Source organism: Sus scrofa, chromosome 17, assembly GCF_000003025.6.
Source record: "Sus scrofa isolate TJ Tabasco breed Duroc chromosome 17, Sscrofa11.1, whole genome shotgun sequence".
Taxonomy (NCBI): Eukaryota; Metazoa; Chordata; class Mammalia; order Artiodactyla; family Suidae; genus Sus; species Sus scrofa.
Genome location: NC_010459.5, coordinates 32,356,770 through 32,371,675, shown reverse-complemented (window position 1 = coordinate 32,371,675; position 14,906 = coordinate 32,356,770). Strand labels below are relative to the sequence as shown.

The following is a 14,906-nucleotide window of genomic DNA, read 5'->3' as shown; positions in this document are numbered from 1 at the left end:
GCCCTGGAGTAATGCCACTGCTAGGTGTGGAACTGTGAGACCATCCATGCCAGCAGATACAGGTAGACTTTTTGTTGCTAAAACTTGCCCCAAACGAGGGACACACTATGAACATATACTTACCTCCCCAGATTATTCACAGCATGGATATGAAAAGCCATCTTGGAGCTGTAGACCCAAAACAAAGTAAAACAAAAGTCAGTCTGCTCTTGCAAGCACTGTGTTGGCATCCTCCCCAGACACCTGCCGCTGCAGTGCACTTGTGCTGGGCCCTCACAGCCATTGGTGAGGTGTGCATCGTCCTTACCTGCCCCAGGTATCATTCCATCAGCAAATGCGGGGCCAGTGTCTGACTCCAGTCAGATTCTCAGAGCTGTCTAGACTTGGATATAGCAGGAGATTGTTGTCCATGGCAGACAGAATAAACCTGTACTTGTCCTGGGCCTCTGGCCCATAGCCTCGGCATATTCTCCTCATCTTCCTTCTCTTCACCATCTCTGTTCAAACTGCTACCCCTGCTCAAAGCCAGATCGCTACCCATAGTCAACTGCTATGTAATAAGGGGCATGGCCAGCCTTCAGAGCTGAGGAATAACCAGAAAATCCTTGTGGCTTCAAAAGAAAGCCCTTTTGCACAAGTTTAACTTTTTGCCTTAACAAGTACTGGTCAGTAGATTAACTTTTCACATTCCTCCTGGAGAAGACCTGCCCATCTGACGCACTTTGAGGGAGTGACCATGTGGAGAGAAGGGTGGGCTCTAGGGTGGAGGCCTGGCCCTGGCAGACTTGGCTCCTGTTACTTGGGTGTTCTCTCCTTGTTCTCTCCTCCAGCCAGGGTGGCACACTTATGCCAAGGAGGCCTTGGGACTGAGAGGTAGCCTGCCCTGAAAAGGTGGAGTGGGCTGGGCAAGGACCCAAAGACAGGAGGAACAGAATGACTCTATCGGCCATGCAGATGATGACAGAGGAGAATCCACTGAGACAGTATGACCATTCACTTGCCCAGTCACTCTATGGGACAGGAAGATGAGGAAACATGCACAGAGAGCTCCCTATCTTGCCCTAGATAACACAGCTGGAAAGCAAAGCAGTTTCCTCAAACTCAGGTCTGCCAGGAACAGACAGTGCAGGCCAGCCCATGGCCTTAAGGGGCCAAACTTCCTCTAGCCCTCCCCTCTCATGGCCTGAGGTATAGGATCCAGAAGACCCAGAAGACCTAGAAGAAAGGAAAAGACACCTGAAGAAGCCCAAAGCTTTTCCCCAAAAGAGTTCTGGCTCTTTGCTCTGCTCCTGGAGCTGCAGCAACAAAATCCTTCTTCTTAGATCATTAACTGACTTAACTTTCTTTCTTTCTTTTCTTTTCTGTCTTTTGTCCTTTTAGAGCCGCAGCAGTGGCATATGGAGGTTCCTAGGCTAGGGGTCTAATTGGAGCTGTTGCTTCCAGCCTACGCCACAGCCACAACCACAGCAACGCCAGATCTGAGCCACGTCTGCTACCTACACCACAGCTCACGGCAACGCTGGATCCTTAATCCACTGAGTGAGGCCAGGGATCGAATCCGCAACCTCAGAGTTCCTAGTCGGGTTTGTTTCTACTGCGCCGCAACGGGAACTCTGACTTAACTTTCTATAAATGCTCCTTCTCACTACCCAGAACTCTAGATGTAAGAAAATATGGGGCATGGAGCTGAGGTACCACAGGGCACATCCCAGAAGTATTCTTAAAGAATTGGTGTATTTTGTCTCCTTTGTCACTCTGTGTACTTTTGTCCTCACATGGGACAAAAGGTTGAATGGACTGTGTTCATTCTTTGGCAAAGAACACAAAGAGGTTTACTGTGATGTGCCAGGACATGTGCAATGGGAAGAGTGGCAGGAAGCCAAATTCCAAGACCCTGAGACATGGCCGGCTTGGGGGTGTCTACCATCTAAGAGGCAGGTGAGGCCCAGGGCAAGTCTCTTCTAAGCAACCACTGTCATGTGCCTAGGGCCCCTGATCCTAACAAATGTCACCACTCATGTCCCCAGCTTCATCTTTTTAACCTCTGAACCCAGGTCTGTAAGGTCTCCATTGGTTCTAGCATTGATGTGCCTTCCATTCCAGCCTCACTAAGTGTATCTGACTCTTATATCATTCCTCCCTTTCTGGCTCCTTGGCCTCTCAAATAAACCCCTGATCATGAATGACTCTCTTTCATACATCCTACTGATTTACTGGAACATTTCTCAAAGGGGAGACTGAATATCAAACACAAAGGAGAGAAAATGTGTTTTTTGTTGCTGTTGTTTTCTTAGGGCTGCACCTGTGGCATATGGAAGTTCCCAGACTAGGGGCTGAATCAGAGGTGCACCCGCTGGCCTATGCCACAGCCACAGCCATGCCAGTCTGAGCTGCATCTGCGACCTACGCCACAGGTCACGGCAACGCTGGAGCCTTCAACCCACTGAGCGAGGCCAGGGATTGAACCCATGTCCTCATGGATACTAGTCAGATTCTTAACCGGATGAGCCACAACAGGAATCCCAAAAAAGGTTTTTAAAACACAAACATTAAAGTTTTTAGACAATATCAGCCATTACTTACCGTAGGGTTGCCTTAAACTGCATCAACTCGAAAGAGTTTAACCCAGATCCCAGGGTCTGCTCAGCTACCTCCTTGGCCTATAAAACCAGTAACAAAACAGGGACAATCAGCTTTCACAGCAGGAAAGAGTACCCTTTCTGACAGGAAGAGTCCTTCTAACATTTGGCCAGGAGAACTCTGTGCCCATTCCCTCTAAGTGACTCTTTGCACACATCCACAGATCAAAGTGAAAACATCTTCTTAAGGGAAATAGGTGCCTGCTTTCTTCGGGCTGGGTTCATAAGAAAACACTTCATTCAGGCAGGTGGGCACTGGAACCTGATCTGCTGGAGAGCTGAAACCTGCTGGGACAGTGCCATTGTGGGGTTTAGAAAAGTGCTTTTCTCCTCCCCTCTCCCCTGGCCCTCGGGGAGGGACCGAGGCCCTCAGTGTTTTTGCTTAGATGCTAAGAATATTCAAATAATTGAAATTACAAAAGATCAGTTAAAAAACAAAGGTGCAGAACTGTTACTGAAGGATAACCAACTGTTTTGCACAGGCTTTCAGTTAAAGGGCTGAGAAATCCCAAGTACTAATATCAGTGAGGAGGGCAGAGGGCCAGGTCCTGGAGACTAGACTGCACTCTCTTTGATATCTACAACACAACCTTTCCAAGGTCAAATGGCTTGTTTCAGGAAAGGTCCTACTGGAGGCATCAAGACAACTCTTCTTATCTCATTATTAGGTCAGATACAGAATCCAACTCAGAAGAACAGGTTAATAATGGCAAAACAGCAAGGACATTAATGGTCAGAGAATGAGAACACATGTGCCTATCTAGGAAAGGAAAGTCAGATTTTCCAATCTTTAATTTTTGAAAACAAAAATTATAGGAAATCAAACTATATAGTTCAAAACAAACTTATCTAACTTTATTAAGAGTCACAGTAAAATAGTCTATATTTTGCTTTAACTTTTAAAAGCCTTTAAAAAAAACTACTAGGTAAAACAATAAACTACAGAACGACTCTTCTTTTAATACAACCAGATATCTACAAAGAAGTGTAGATTAGCTATCATTCATAAGACAACAGCAGGTTACAGGCATCACAAGCTCAGCTCTCTAAAGGTACCTCTTTTGCGCCCAAGCTCACATAAAACTAAGTACTATAAGGTGTCCAAAGAAAAACTGAGGGATAACAAGTTTTACATTAAAATAACTACTAAGTTTTACATTAAATTACCTTTGTTAGACTGGAAGTTTTAGCATAACATGCAATGGCAGCCAAAACAGCCTCAATAACAGCAGCATAGACCTGTGACAAGAGCCTACTTTAACAACAAAAAATAAGGGTTAACTACAGCATCACAAAGTTTCATCAAAAGCTGCGTGCACATAAATGACATTCTCTAAGAAACTGATTTTTAAATAAAATGACTAAAGTATAAAAACAGAACTTGACTTCTAAACCTTTTAAAATCTATGTGCCCCATTCCAATTTTTACTTTGCTCTTATAAAAAGATAAAAGAACTGATAAAAAGAACTGGCTCTTCTTAATTCTGCTTAAAAGACCAACCCTCCCTGCTGTGATCCATCAGAAGAAAATGATATGGGCTCCCTGATCCTCTATGAGGAACTGAAAGGTGTCTTCTTTTTTTTTTTTTGCCTTTTTATGGATGCACCTGTGGATATGGACGTTCCTGGGCCAGAGATGGAATAGGAGCTACAGCTGCAGACCTATGCCACAGCATAGCAACACCAGATCTGAGCTACATCTGTGACTTACACCTAAGCTTTTGCCAACACCAGATCCTTAACCTACTGAGCAAGGTGAAGGATCAAACCTGCATCCTCACAGAGACTATGTTGGATTCTTAACCCGCTGAGCCACATGGGAACTCCCTTGAAAGGTATGTTAACGCAGACTTGCTGCTTTTCCAGGAATCAACTACACCACACCTTCAGTCTCCTCCTCAGGCCTGCTAAGGGCTGGCTGCTACTGGAACCTCAGGGTGGGAGCCCTCAGGGGACAAAAGAGATTATCCAACTGACAGCCACAGACCGCCTTCTAAACAGCTTACCTGAATCTAGGGAATAGAAAATGCTTTTGAGGGGAAGAATTCCCCGCCCTGCCCAATCTTTCTTTTTCTCTTCCAGTCTGACTTCTCACTTCCTGAAGTCATTATAAAAAAGGTTTTTTCTTTGCTAGATGAAGACTGCCATGAATATCCCTAGAAAATTCAGGTCTGGTTCCCTTTTGGGTAATGTTTTACCATCTCTGCATTCTAGGTCAGCTAATTCTTTGTTGTGGGGTCTTATTCTGTGTATTACAGGATGTTTAGCAATACCCCTGGCCTCTCGGTAGTGTCCACAGCTGCGACAACCAAAAATGTTTCCAGACACTGTCAAATGTCCCTGGGGATGGGGTGCTGGGGAGGGACTGGTGGGTAAAATTTCCTTTGGTTGAGAACCCTTGCCTTAGGGGAAGGAGATCCAGGATCTTATTGGGAAAATTACAGAGAGAGGGGGCTCACCCATGAGGCCCCGAAAGGCAAGGGAGATATCCGCCAAGTAACTGCCTTACCTAAGAATATGTCTGTTTTTAAGCCTGAGAATCTTCTCACAGGTAAAGGAAGGCAAAAAGAATTTGATAGCAGGAAGGGACACAGAAATGGTCCGGTCTAACACTCTCATCTTAGAGAATAAACAAGTAGGGCCTACAGAAGTGGAATAAGTGTCCAAAGTCACAGAAAAACAACAGAATTGAACTCAGGTCTGCGCTCAGCCTGGTGCTTTGCCACCGTGCCACATCATACTGCCAACTCCTTCAATTTCCTCCTTGGCTCTCAAACCACACCTCTGCACTGTAGGTAAGAGCTGAAGTTGGGCAGAAGAAAGAGCGAAAGGACAAAATGACAGCTTCAAGGTTCAATATACCCTGAAGACCACCAGCCAGACCACAGCAGAGGGGCATGTCCTGGTAGGAAGGTGCCCAGCAGGGACACTGTCAAAGAGCTAGGCCACTTCCAGGTATGACAAGAATCCTCCCTATCTCAACACTAAGGGCAAAGCTTCATAGAGGCCAACACCAAAGACATATAAAGATACCCTTCCTCCCTCCCTCACCCGGCCTAACTCAAACATCATTCAATACCAACGGTGGTCAGGCAGACCCCCTGGTTTGGCCTTCTCCTCTATAGACCTTTATGCAAGAGCTCAATACAAAGCTACCTGGCTTCTGACTCATAAAATGGCCTGGATGAGAGGCTTGAGACCCATGATTAGGGAAGGACTTGCTCTATGCCTGGATGGTGCTGTGTTGCCTTCACTAGGACTCCATCAGGCCCAAGTTCCGCCAGCTCTATGATCTAGAAAGACACCTGACGTGGGCCCAAGCAGCTCTCAACACCGGTCCCTAAAGCAGGGCACCAATAGATTTGGTTCAGATGAATTGTCTAAGGGTCCAGAATGAGAATCCAAGGCAATGGCTAAGCACAGGGGGCATGGAAGCACAAGCAGGTACAAAGCAAGATTATACATATTTACCAACATGTGAGAATGTGAGTGACTTGCTGCTAAAATAAAGAAGACCCACAAAAGAGTTGTATATACATTATAATTATAGCTACACGAAACCTAAATGTGTAATTAAAAAACAAACAAAAACCCCAAAAAGATACCCATTAAGGTATTAAAGGGTAGTGTCAAAGAAGAGGAAATGGCTGATCTTTTTAAAAAAGTTTTATTGGAATATAATTGACTTCTAATGTTGTATTAGTTTCAGGTATACAGCAAAATCATTTACACATAAATCTATTCTTTCTCAGATTCTTTTCCTATATAGGTTATAGAGTACTGAGTAGATTTCCCTGTGCTACACAGTAGGTTTTTGTGACTTATCTATTTTATACATATATTTTATATAAAGTAGTGAGTATGTGTTGATCCCAACTGATCTAATTATTTTTTCTCTATTTTCCAAATTTTCTGTAGTATGATTATATTACCATATATATACACAATACTTCTTACAAAATAGCGCCCCATGGGCCCTACCCTAGAGGTCCTGATTCAGTAGTTCTGGGAACTACTATATAGCTTGGGAAACATCTCTGAATAAAGACGATTCTCTGTGCCCTGTCACTGCTGGCCTTTGGGAAGGACAGACCTAATAAATTTAGGTTAGGATATATAATTAGGTAATAATAGAATACTATGTTCGTATTTCTTTCTTTTTTTTCATTTTAGGGCTGTACTGGCGGGACATGGAGGTTCCCAGACTAGGGGTTGAATTGGAGCTACAGCTGCCAGCCTACACCACAGCCACAGCAATGCCAGATCCAAACCACGTCTGCGACCTATACCACAGCTCACAGAGCGATGCTGGATCCTTAACCCACTGAGCAAGGCAAAGGATCGAATCTGCGTCCTCATGGATACCAGTCAGATTCATTTCCACTGAGCCATGACGGAAACTCTGAATGTTCATATTTCTGAAGGAAACTTCCTTTATGGAATTAGAAATTCCAGCAATTCATGTGGAATTGTCTGTCGGGCCTTTAAAGAGGTAATTGAAGTTAAACGAAGTCATAAGGATGGGGCCCTAATCTAATAGGATTGGTGTCCTTATAAGAAGAGGAAGAGACACTGGAGATCCTTCTCTCCCTGAATGTGAGCACAGAAGAAAGGCCACATGATGACACACAGAGAAGGTGGTGGTCTGAACTCCAGGAGAGAAGGCTCACCAGAAACCAAGCCTGCTGGTATCTAGACCTTAAGATGTTTACCTCCTAGAATTGTGAAGGAAAAATTCTATTGTTTAAGCCACCTAGTCTGTGGTATTTTGTTATCGCAGCCCAAAAAGACTACTATAAGCATTAATGACTTTATTTCCTGTCTTCGATTTCCTGCTATATGTGGGAGTTGGGATGGGGGGAGAAGTCAACACTAGGTCCTTTCTAAAGCTGCACAGCCTGAGTTGAGACTCTAATTCTAGCTCTGCTCCACAAGCCTGAGTGTCAAATTCAGAGGAAACACTTCTCAGACCAGATGTGCTTTCATACAGATTCTCCCAATGGGTTTCAGGATGTTTTAAGTTTTTGGCAAGCCCCTAACAAAAAATGCACTACCTAGAAGATACACTAAGAAGAGTCATGCCATTTAAATGCATGCGTGTGCAGGTAGGAAGTCTCTGAGTTCTGGAGAAAGGAACAAATGGCAAATCTGGCAGTCTCTAGCCTGGAAGTCAAGATTAGAGACAGGGACTGGGACAGGGACTATAGAGCTCTGATTACCTCTTAACCATATGTCCTACCCAGTGCTGATCTCAAAAGGAGGCAAATGGGACAGTCACAACTTTTGAGTAACTCAACTTTGAGGAAAAAAATGTGTAATAGAAATGAAGACTTACATTTGTTCAGTTTTCTTGGGCACCTTGTTGTCATCTCCTGTGAAAAAGGACCATGTATTTAGAATGTGATGAGATTACGGAATTCCCTCTGTGGTATGGTAGGTTATGGGTCTGGGGCGGCCACAGCTCTGGTGTAGGTTACAACTGTGACTTGGATTGGACCCCTGGCCTGGGAACTTCCATATGCTGTGGGTATGGCAAAAAAAAAAAAAAAAAAAAAAAAAAAAAGGAAAAAAAAAGTTGTGATGAGATTACAGGAGATAGAAAGACTTCACAAGGAGGCTAGAATTTCTTAATTTAAAGATGTCAGGAACGCTTTTGTTTTGAGGTACATACATTACAAACACAAACAACAGTGAAAGCTAGCTTCTCCCAGGATGCTCCTAGACCTTCATCCCTGACACTTACTTTGAAATTCGCTTAGCATCACCACTAAACAATAGAGAAACATGCAGAATCTTAGGCTCTGGAATATTTTTGTCTCTATTTTCAATTTTTTAAACTAGGAGGTATAAGTAAGCAGGTTCATTTTTGCCTCTTTTTTCATCTCCTTAATTATCAAACCCAAGGAGTTCCCTAGTGGCTCACGGGGTGAAGGATCCAGCATTGTCACTGCTGTGGCTCTGGCTCCTGCTGTGGCATGGGTTCAATCCCTGGCCTAGGAACTTCTGCATGCCAATGGCGTGGCCAAAAAAATTATTCAACCCATGTCATGCTTCTTTCAGAGTTTCCTGGCTTATTTAACAACACTCAGAAGAAAACCTGGTTTCTGATGCACTCTCCTCTGTGCAACAGTGCTGGGATCCTCATTCATTCGACAGGCTCTTCTCCACATCTCTTTGGATATCTGTAGGCTCTTGTTACCCCAGCAAGGAGGACAGCCTCAGTCAGCCTGGCCTTTCTGGATGCCTCCTCAGCATGGGGCACTTGCTCCTGTCAATGTTCTCAGCTCATGGGTATCCTTCTACCATAGCCCTCCTCACTTTCCTCACAAGAACAACAGGCTGAGTCATCCAAACTCCCATCACAGCCCTACCTCTTTCCACTCTCCAACTACAGCTGACTCATCTTTGCCTTCCCTCCGATACCAAGAACACAGTCTTACGCAAGGTAAGACATACTATATATTGAGATGATAATTATTTATCCTGAAATACACTGTGTGAGAAATATATTAGGCACATCAACTCTCCATCTGGAATCAAGAGGGAGTTAGAGGCTATGAGTTTCTGAGGAAAGTAGTAAATCCTGAGACCATTCTAGTTCATGGGAGAAACTATTCATTAGATAAGCTGATGAGATCACAACTTACAGGGACTTACCCAAGTAAGGAACATGAGTAGCTCCAAAAAAGTATGTTCTTGAACAAGCAAGAGGTCCCTTTGGTGAAACACACTGTACTACCTGGATGTCAGGGAAAAAAAAAGTAAAGGAGCAAGGACTTAGTGTGTACTGTTAGAGAAACAAAAAGCGTATCGTTAGTGGAAATCAATTTTACTTTACCAACAGCTGATTTATTGTTCTTTAAATGCACAGGGGAAAAGGTGACCTTTAACTGTCATTTTCCCAAAGGTATCTTGTGTGTTATTTTTAACCTGAGATATAAGGCTGCCATTGGATCAGCCCAGGGCACCAGGGTAATTAACAACTGAGAAGGAAAAAAAGAGGAAATGTGCTTGCATTTTGAGTGTCATTAATATCAATCCTGAAATTTAACAGTGAGGATCTTGGCTGACATGATATGCAGACATGCATGGGGTGCAGCTACAAATTCAGGAACAGACGTGCTACCCAGGTCCCCATCTTCATTTGTATTTCATCTTTGTACAGAGGCCATCCATAAGAGAAAATAAGTTCTCTGGACTTTTAAATTCTTATTTTTCTTTCCTGTTTGGTTGTTCACTTATACAGATGGAAATGGATGTCCTTTTTTCGTTTAAAAATCCAACATCTCATTAGGAAAATGCAAGTACAAAATGCAAAAATACTACCACAAAAACTAAAGGAAAAGAAATTAGCACGGTATATTAAAAATAGCTAATATGACACAAATATTCATTCCTTCTCTATTTTCAGCTACTGTTTAAGGATATCACAATACATGGCATTTTTCTGTAATACTGTGCACACTGTGAATCCAAGTTATAGAATTGAAATAAAATTTTAATTCTAACCTAAAATTCACCATAGTGAATACAATCAATAATGCCATGATCCTAAATGAAAATTCATGTACACATTTCTAATTATTGGGTTAATAGGCTTATTTCCTTAATAAAAACATGGTCCTTGGATTTCCAAATTTTCCAAAACTAAAGCTTTTTTTTTAAGGTGTTATGTGTTTCAAACCTGCTTCCTCAGATGATGTCACAAATTTATGTAAGCACATATTAAATTTAAATATATTGATGCTTACACTAAAAAGGAAATTGGTACAATGGAATTTGCAAATGTAATATACAACTGCTCAGGTAATCAGATCTGCTTGCTTTACATGTCACCTATTAATCTGTAAATTATGCACAGAAATGGGAAGGATTAAGTATGTCTCCTTGAAATAGAGCTGAATGAAGATGAAAGTTCATAACCATGGCCCCTACCACTCCAGAAGCAGGTCTCAGGTAAATTCCTTGATTTCATTAGGTTCCCATGTTTGCAAAATAACATCTCCAATTATTTTTATTTATTATTACCATTTTTTCTTTTTGGCCGTGCTTGTGGCAAAGTTAAATCAATACACTAATTGGAAAGGTTCCATTTATCTAGCTCCCCTCCTCCCCCTACAGGGTTGATAATACAATCAATTAAGCACCAGGCAATGAAGCCACTCACCATGTGTTTGGCAAAGCTCCCACTGGGACCAGTGCTGCGTACCAGGTGCCCTTCAGAGGGGAAGTTAAAGTTGCCAGCATTCAGGTTTTCTCGGGTGGAATGATTACCAAAGAGAACAAATGGCTGCCTATTAGGGCTAGAGTGGCAAATCAAAAACATGATTAGAGAAGAGATTTCTGGCCAGGAAAACTTCCAAATGAATGAGTTTGTGAGCTTCTCTGAATGGCATCCTGCAGTTTGCACAAGGTGGTCAGTGCAGTCCACTCAATGCTCCCTGCTGGTTGGGAAGAGATGCCAGATTATCTCTGACTTCTACTGATATACAGGGATCAGGTCATTTAGGGACACAACTAAATCCAAGCCACGTTTACATTTTCAGCTTGCCCTGAATCTTTTTTTTTTTTTTTTGGTCTTTTTGCCATTTCTTGGGCCACTGATATGGCATACAGAGGTTCCCAGGCTAGGGGTCAAATTGGAACTGTAGCCACTGGCCTATGCCAGAGCCACAGCAACATTAGGATCCGAGTCACGTCTGCAACCTACACCACAGCTCATGGCAACATTGGATCCTTAACCCACTGAGCAAGGCCAGGGATCGAACCTACAACCTCATGGTTCCTAGCCGGATTCGTTAACCACTGAGGCAAGGCGGTAACTCCCAGCTTGTCCTGATTCTTAAGAAGATCTATAAGTTTGCTGTTCATGATGCAGAAGTGGAGCAAAATCTGTTTTATACAATAGCATTTTGATGGAAATATACATTTTTAAGAATGACAGCAGTTGTGACACTCACACAGCAGACAGACAATAGGGCTGTTAACCATATCTGAGTAGCTTTCAGGAGGGAAGGAGGAAAATCAGGTTGCAAATGTTCTTACCACCACACCTACCTGTCCCTGCATCCATCCCTCTTTTCCCTCTCTTCCCTTGGCTGGACCTGTCCTTTTGTTTTTACTTTCTGCTCACTTCTCAGCTCCCTTCAATCAACACCCCCTTAAGTCATTTCACTTAAATTGCTCTTGGAAAAGTCACCAAATGCTCTTCATGTAGCATACAGCAAATTCAATGGAAAGTATTTAGCTCTTCCTTCCTTGGTTTCTCAGAAGCACCTGACATCCTCCCCTCTAAGAGCTGTTGCTTTTCAGTCTCCCTTGTCAGTCATGCTCTTCCCCTATCTGACCTCTGAATATCTGTAGGGTTTAACTATTTATTAGCTGTCTGTTCTCTCTTCTCCTCTCTCAGGATCTACCCACCAAAACAGTTCTCCTTCTGGTTCTTGCAGTAAATAAAAGGTTTCATCATCCATCCAGGGGCTGAGACAGACCTGAGGCCTCCCTGATTTCTCCTGCTCCCTCACCCTCTAAATCCAATCAACAAGCCAAATTTCACTCCTGTTTGTTCCTCCATCCACATGGTCACAAGCCTAGTCCATACCGCCTTCGATTCTTCCATTCTTTCTCTGGATGACTGCAATGCTTCCTCATAGTTTCCCTGCTTCCACTCTGCCTTCCTATAATCTGTTCTCCATACTGCAGAGAGGACAATCTTTCAAATATGCAAAGCCTTTATTTTCAGAAGAGCTGAAATCTTTCGCATAGCCAATATGGCCTTACATGGTCTTGCCTGGCCAACTTCTTTAGCTCCATGTAAGGTCACTCTCTCCCAACTCCCATACTTCAGCCAAACTCTTCTATGTTCCTTAACAAAAACATTTATTTTATGTTCCTTATGTTCTCATCTCAGGACCACTACTTTTCTCCCTAAATTATCTTCACTTACCATTCATACCTTTCCCCAGAAGTCAGGCTCTCCTATATGGTCTTCACTGTACCATTTTCTTATCTCCTTCAAGGCACCAATCAGAGTTTGCAATTACGTATTTCTTTATAAGGTTGCTAGATTAATGTCTTATCTTCCCACCATACTATGTACTCCATGAGGGCAGAGACTGTGTCTAGCTTATTTTTTAACCATGCATTTCTGGCTTAGTATGTCATAACTTCTCAACAAATATTCAATAACTAAAGGATATTTTAAAAAGATAAGTTTCTGTGATGGGTTCCAAGTTGTGTCCTCCCAAAATTCACATGTTAAAATCCTAACCCTCAAAGTGAGGGTATCAGGAGGCAGAAGGTGATTAGTTCATATGGATAGAGACTATATGAATGGGATTAAAAAAGAGGTTCCAGAGAGATCCCTCACCAGACACCAAATCTGCCAGTGCAATGATCCTCAATTTCCCAATCTCCAAAACTGTAATGAGGAAATATTTGTTGTTTATAAGCTATTCAGTCTATGGTATTTTTTTGTCAGAGCCGCTAAAACGGATGTTTTTATCTATACCTTTCCTTAAACTGCACTTAGTTTATGTCATGTGGGAAATCCTTTGCATTTCTTTTCATTATTCTTAAAAATAAGAATTTCCTTAAGCTTCAGGCAAACAGAGGCTCTTAAAAGTAAATATGATTCTAATTATGATGCTTAATTCAAGCTAAGTGACACTGAGCAGAAAAAGACGACTCTGAATCCCAGGCAGGGTAGTTTGTATCACTATAAAGTTGGATTGGAATTGGGGAAGAAAAGAAAGTAAAGATCTACTCTCATCTATTCATCAGAGGAACTATCTCCTGCTGGGCCCTCCTGATTATCATAGCAAGAGAGGTGCTGAAGCAAGTACTTGAAAAAAACAAATGCAGCAGCCCTCTTTGCTCCCATGTTTTCCTGGGGCTGAACCTTTATGCCAGATCCCTTTTACTCCACACAATCCCATGGACACTCTGCTTTCTCTAGCTTTGCTAGGCTAGGGATTGAATAAAAAAATTTCTTTCTTTAGATTTTAGCAAGCTACAACGTTTTCGAAGCCAGTTTAATATAAAACTGTTTTTTTGTTTGTTTGTTTGTTTTGTCTTTTCTAAGGCCACTTTCATGGCATATTGAGGTTCCCAGGCTAGGGGTTTAATTAGCCGCTGGCCTATACCAGAGCAACAGCAATGTGGGATCTGAGCTGTGTCTGCAACCTACACCACAGCTCACCGCAATATCAGATCCTTAACCCACTGAGCAAGGGCAGGGACCGAACCCACAACCTCATGGTTCCTAGTCGGATTCGTTAACCACTGCGCCACGACGGGAACTCCTAAAAGTGTTTTTAATACAAAAATACAAAAGCGGAAACAGACGACTTTACAGAGTATGGATTTCTTACACTGTGATGACTAAAGTCAACCCGTATTTTCTTGACTCCAGCTTCTGGACTTAGATTCTCCCCCATATCCACCCCCTCGTTAACCCCATTTTCTTTATCACCATTCAACTTTTCTTCCCAAGAATCTTACCTATTTTCAGTTATATGACTGGAGATCATTCCATGACTAAAATAACTTCTGAATGGCTAAAAAAGAAGGCAACATTATATATATTAAGATTATGATTTTATAAAACAATCATAACCCCCTCATACATGTGCATATATATATAGAGAGAGAGAGAGAGAAAGAGAGAGAGAGAGAGGGAGAAAGAGAGGGACAGAGAGAGAAGGAGGAAGCAAGAGAGATATATGTGTGTAGACTATCATAAGAACATGGGAGGACACGGGGATCACGATATGAATTTTGGGGATATATAGCAAACAAAAATCAGCAAAGAAAGAAGACAAAAGGATGCAAGAGAAAAAGAAAGGGAAGGTAGAGAAAAGAAACTCTTATCAAATTTTACAGTTTTTAACTGCTGAAAGGAAATTGGACCTACCACTATTGGTGCTCCAAGTAATAATCATATAGGAATTTTTCCTTCTATTAAAACATTTTCCCTAAATTTCTGATAAGTAGAATTAAGCAATTCTATAAATTATACTACATATTAATTCTAATATTCTAAACTAAAATTGTTAATGAGGAAGAATCCAAAGAATTTTTAAATACACTGACAGAAGTTTCCCAGGAAACCACAGAAGTACTTCCAGCTTTGGTGTGCATAGTGCTAGGCTAAACACTAATCAAACAATGATATGCTGGGTCTATGTCAAGAGTTCAAAACATTAAAAGGAAATTTTAATCCCCTTAAATAATACTGACTGTCCCCCCATTAAATATTTAAATTAA

The 14,906-nt window shown here is 42.2% G+C and overlaps 1 protein-coding gene across 3 annotated transcripts in view; it reads right to left on the bottom strand.

Moving 5' to 3' along the window:
• The window catches only part of C17H20orf194 (chromosome 17 C20orf194 homolog), a 153,097-nt gene that overhangs the window by 66,168 nt on the left and 72,023 nt on the right, over window positions 1-14,906 (bottom strand). For all 3 annotated transcript variants that reach the window (XM_021078124.1, XM_021078125.1, XM_021078126.1), the window contains 7 exons: window positions 14,142-14,197; window positions 10,807-10,942; window positions 9,297-9,378; window positions 7,975-8,011; window positions 3,807-3,894; window positions 2,584-2,660; window positions 124-168 (listed from right to left, as the gene is read on the bottom strand). In XM_021078124.1, the coding sequence (XP_020933783.1) occupies window positions 124-168; window positions 2,584-2,660; window positions 3,807-3,894; window positions 7,975-8,011; window positions 9,297-9,378; window positions 10,807-10,942; window positions 14,142-14,197 (521 nt within the window). The remainder of the gene's footprint in view (window positions 1-123; window positions 169-2,583; window positions 2,661-3,806; window positions 3,895-7,974; window positions 8,012-9,296; window positions 9,379-10,806; window positions 10,943-14,141; window positions 14,198-14,906) is intronic.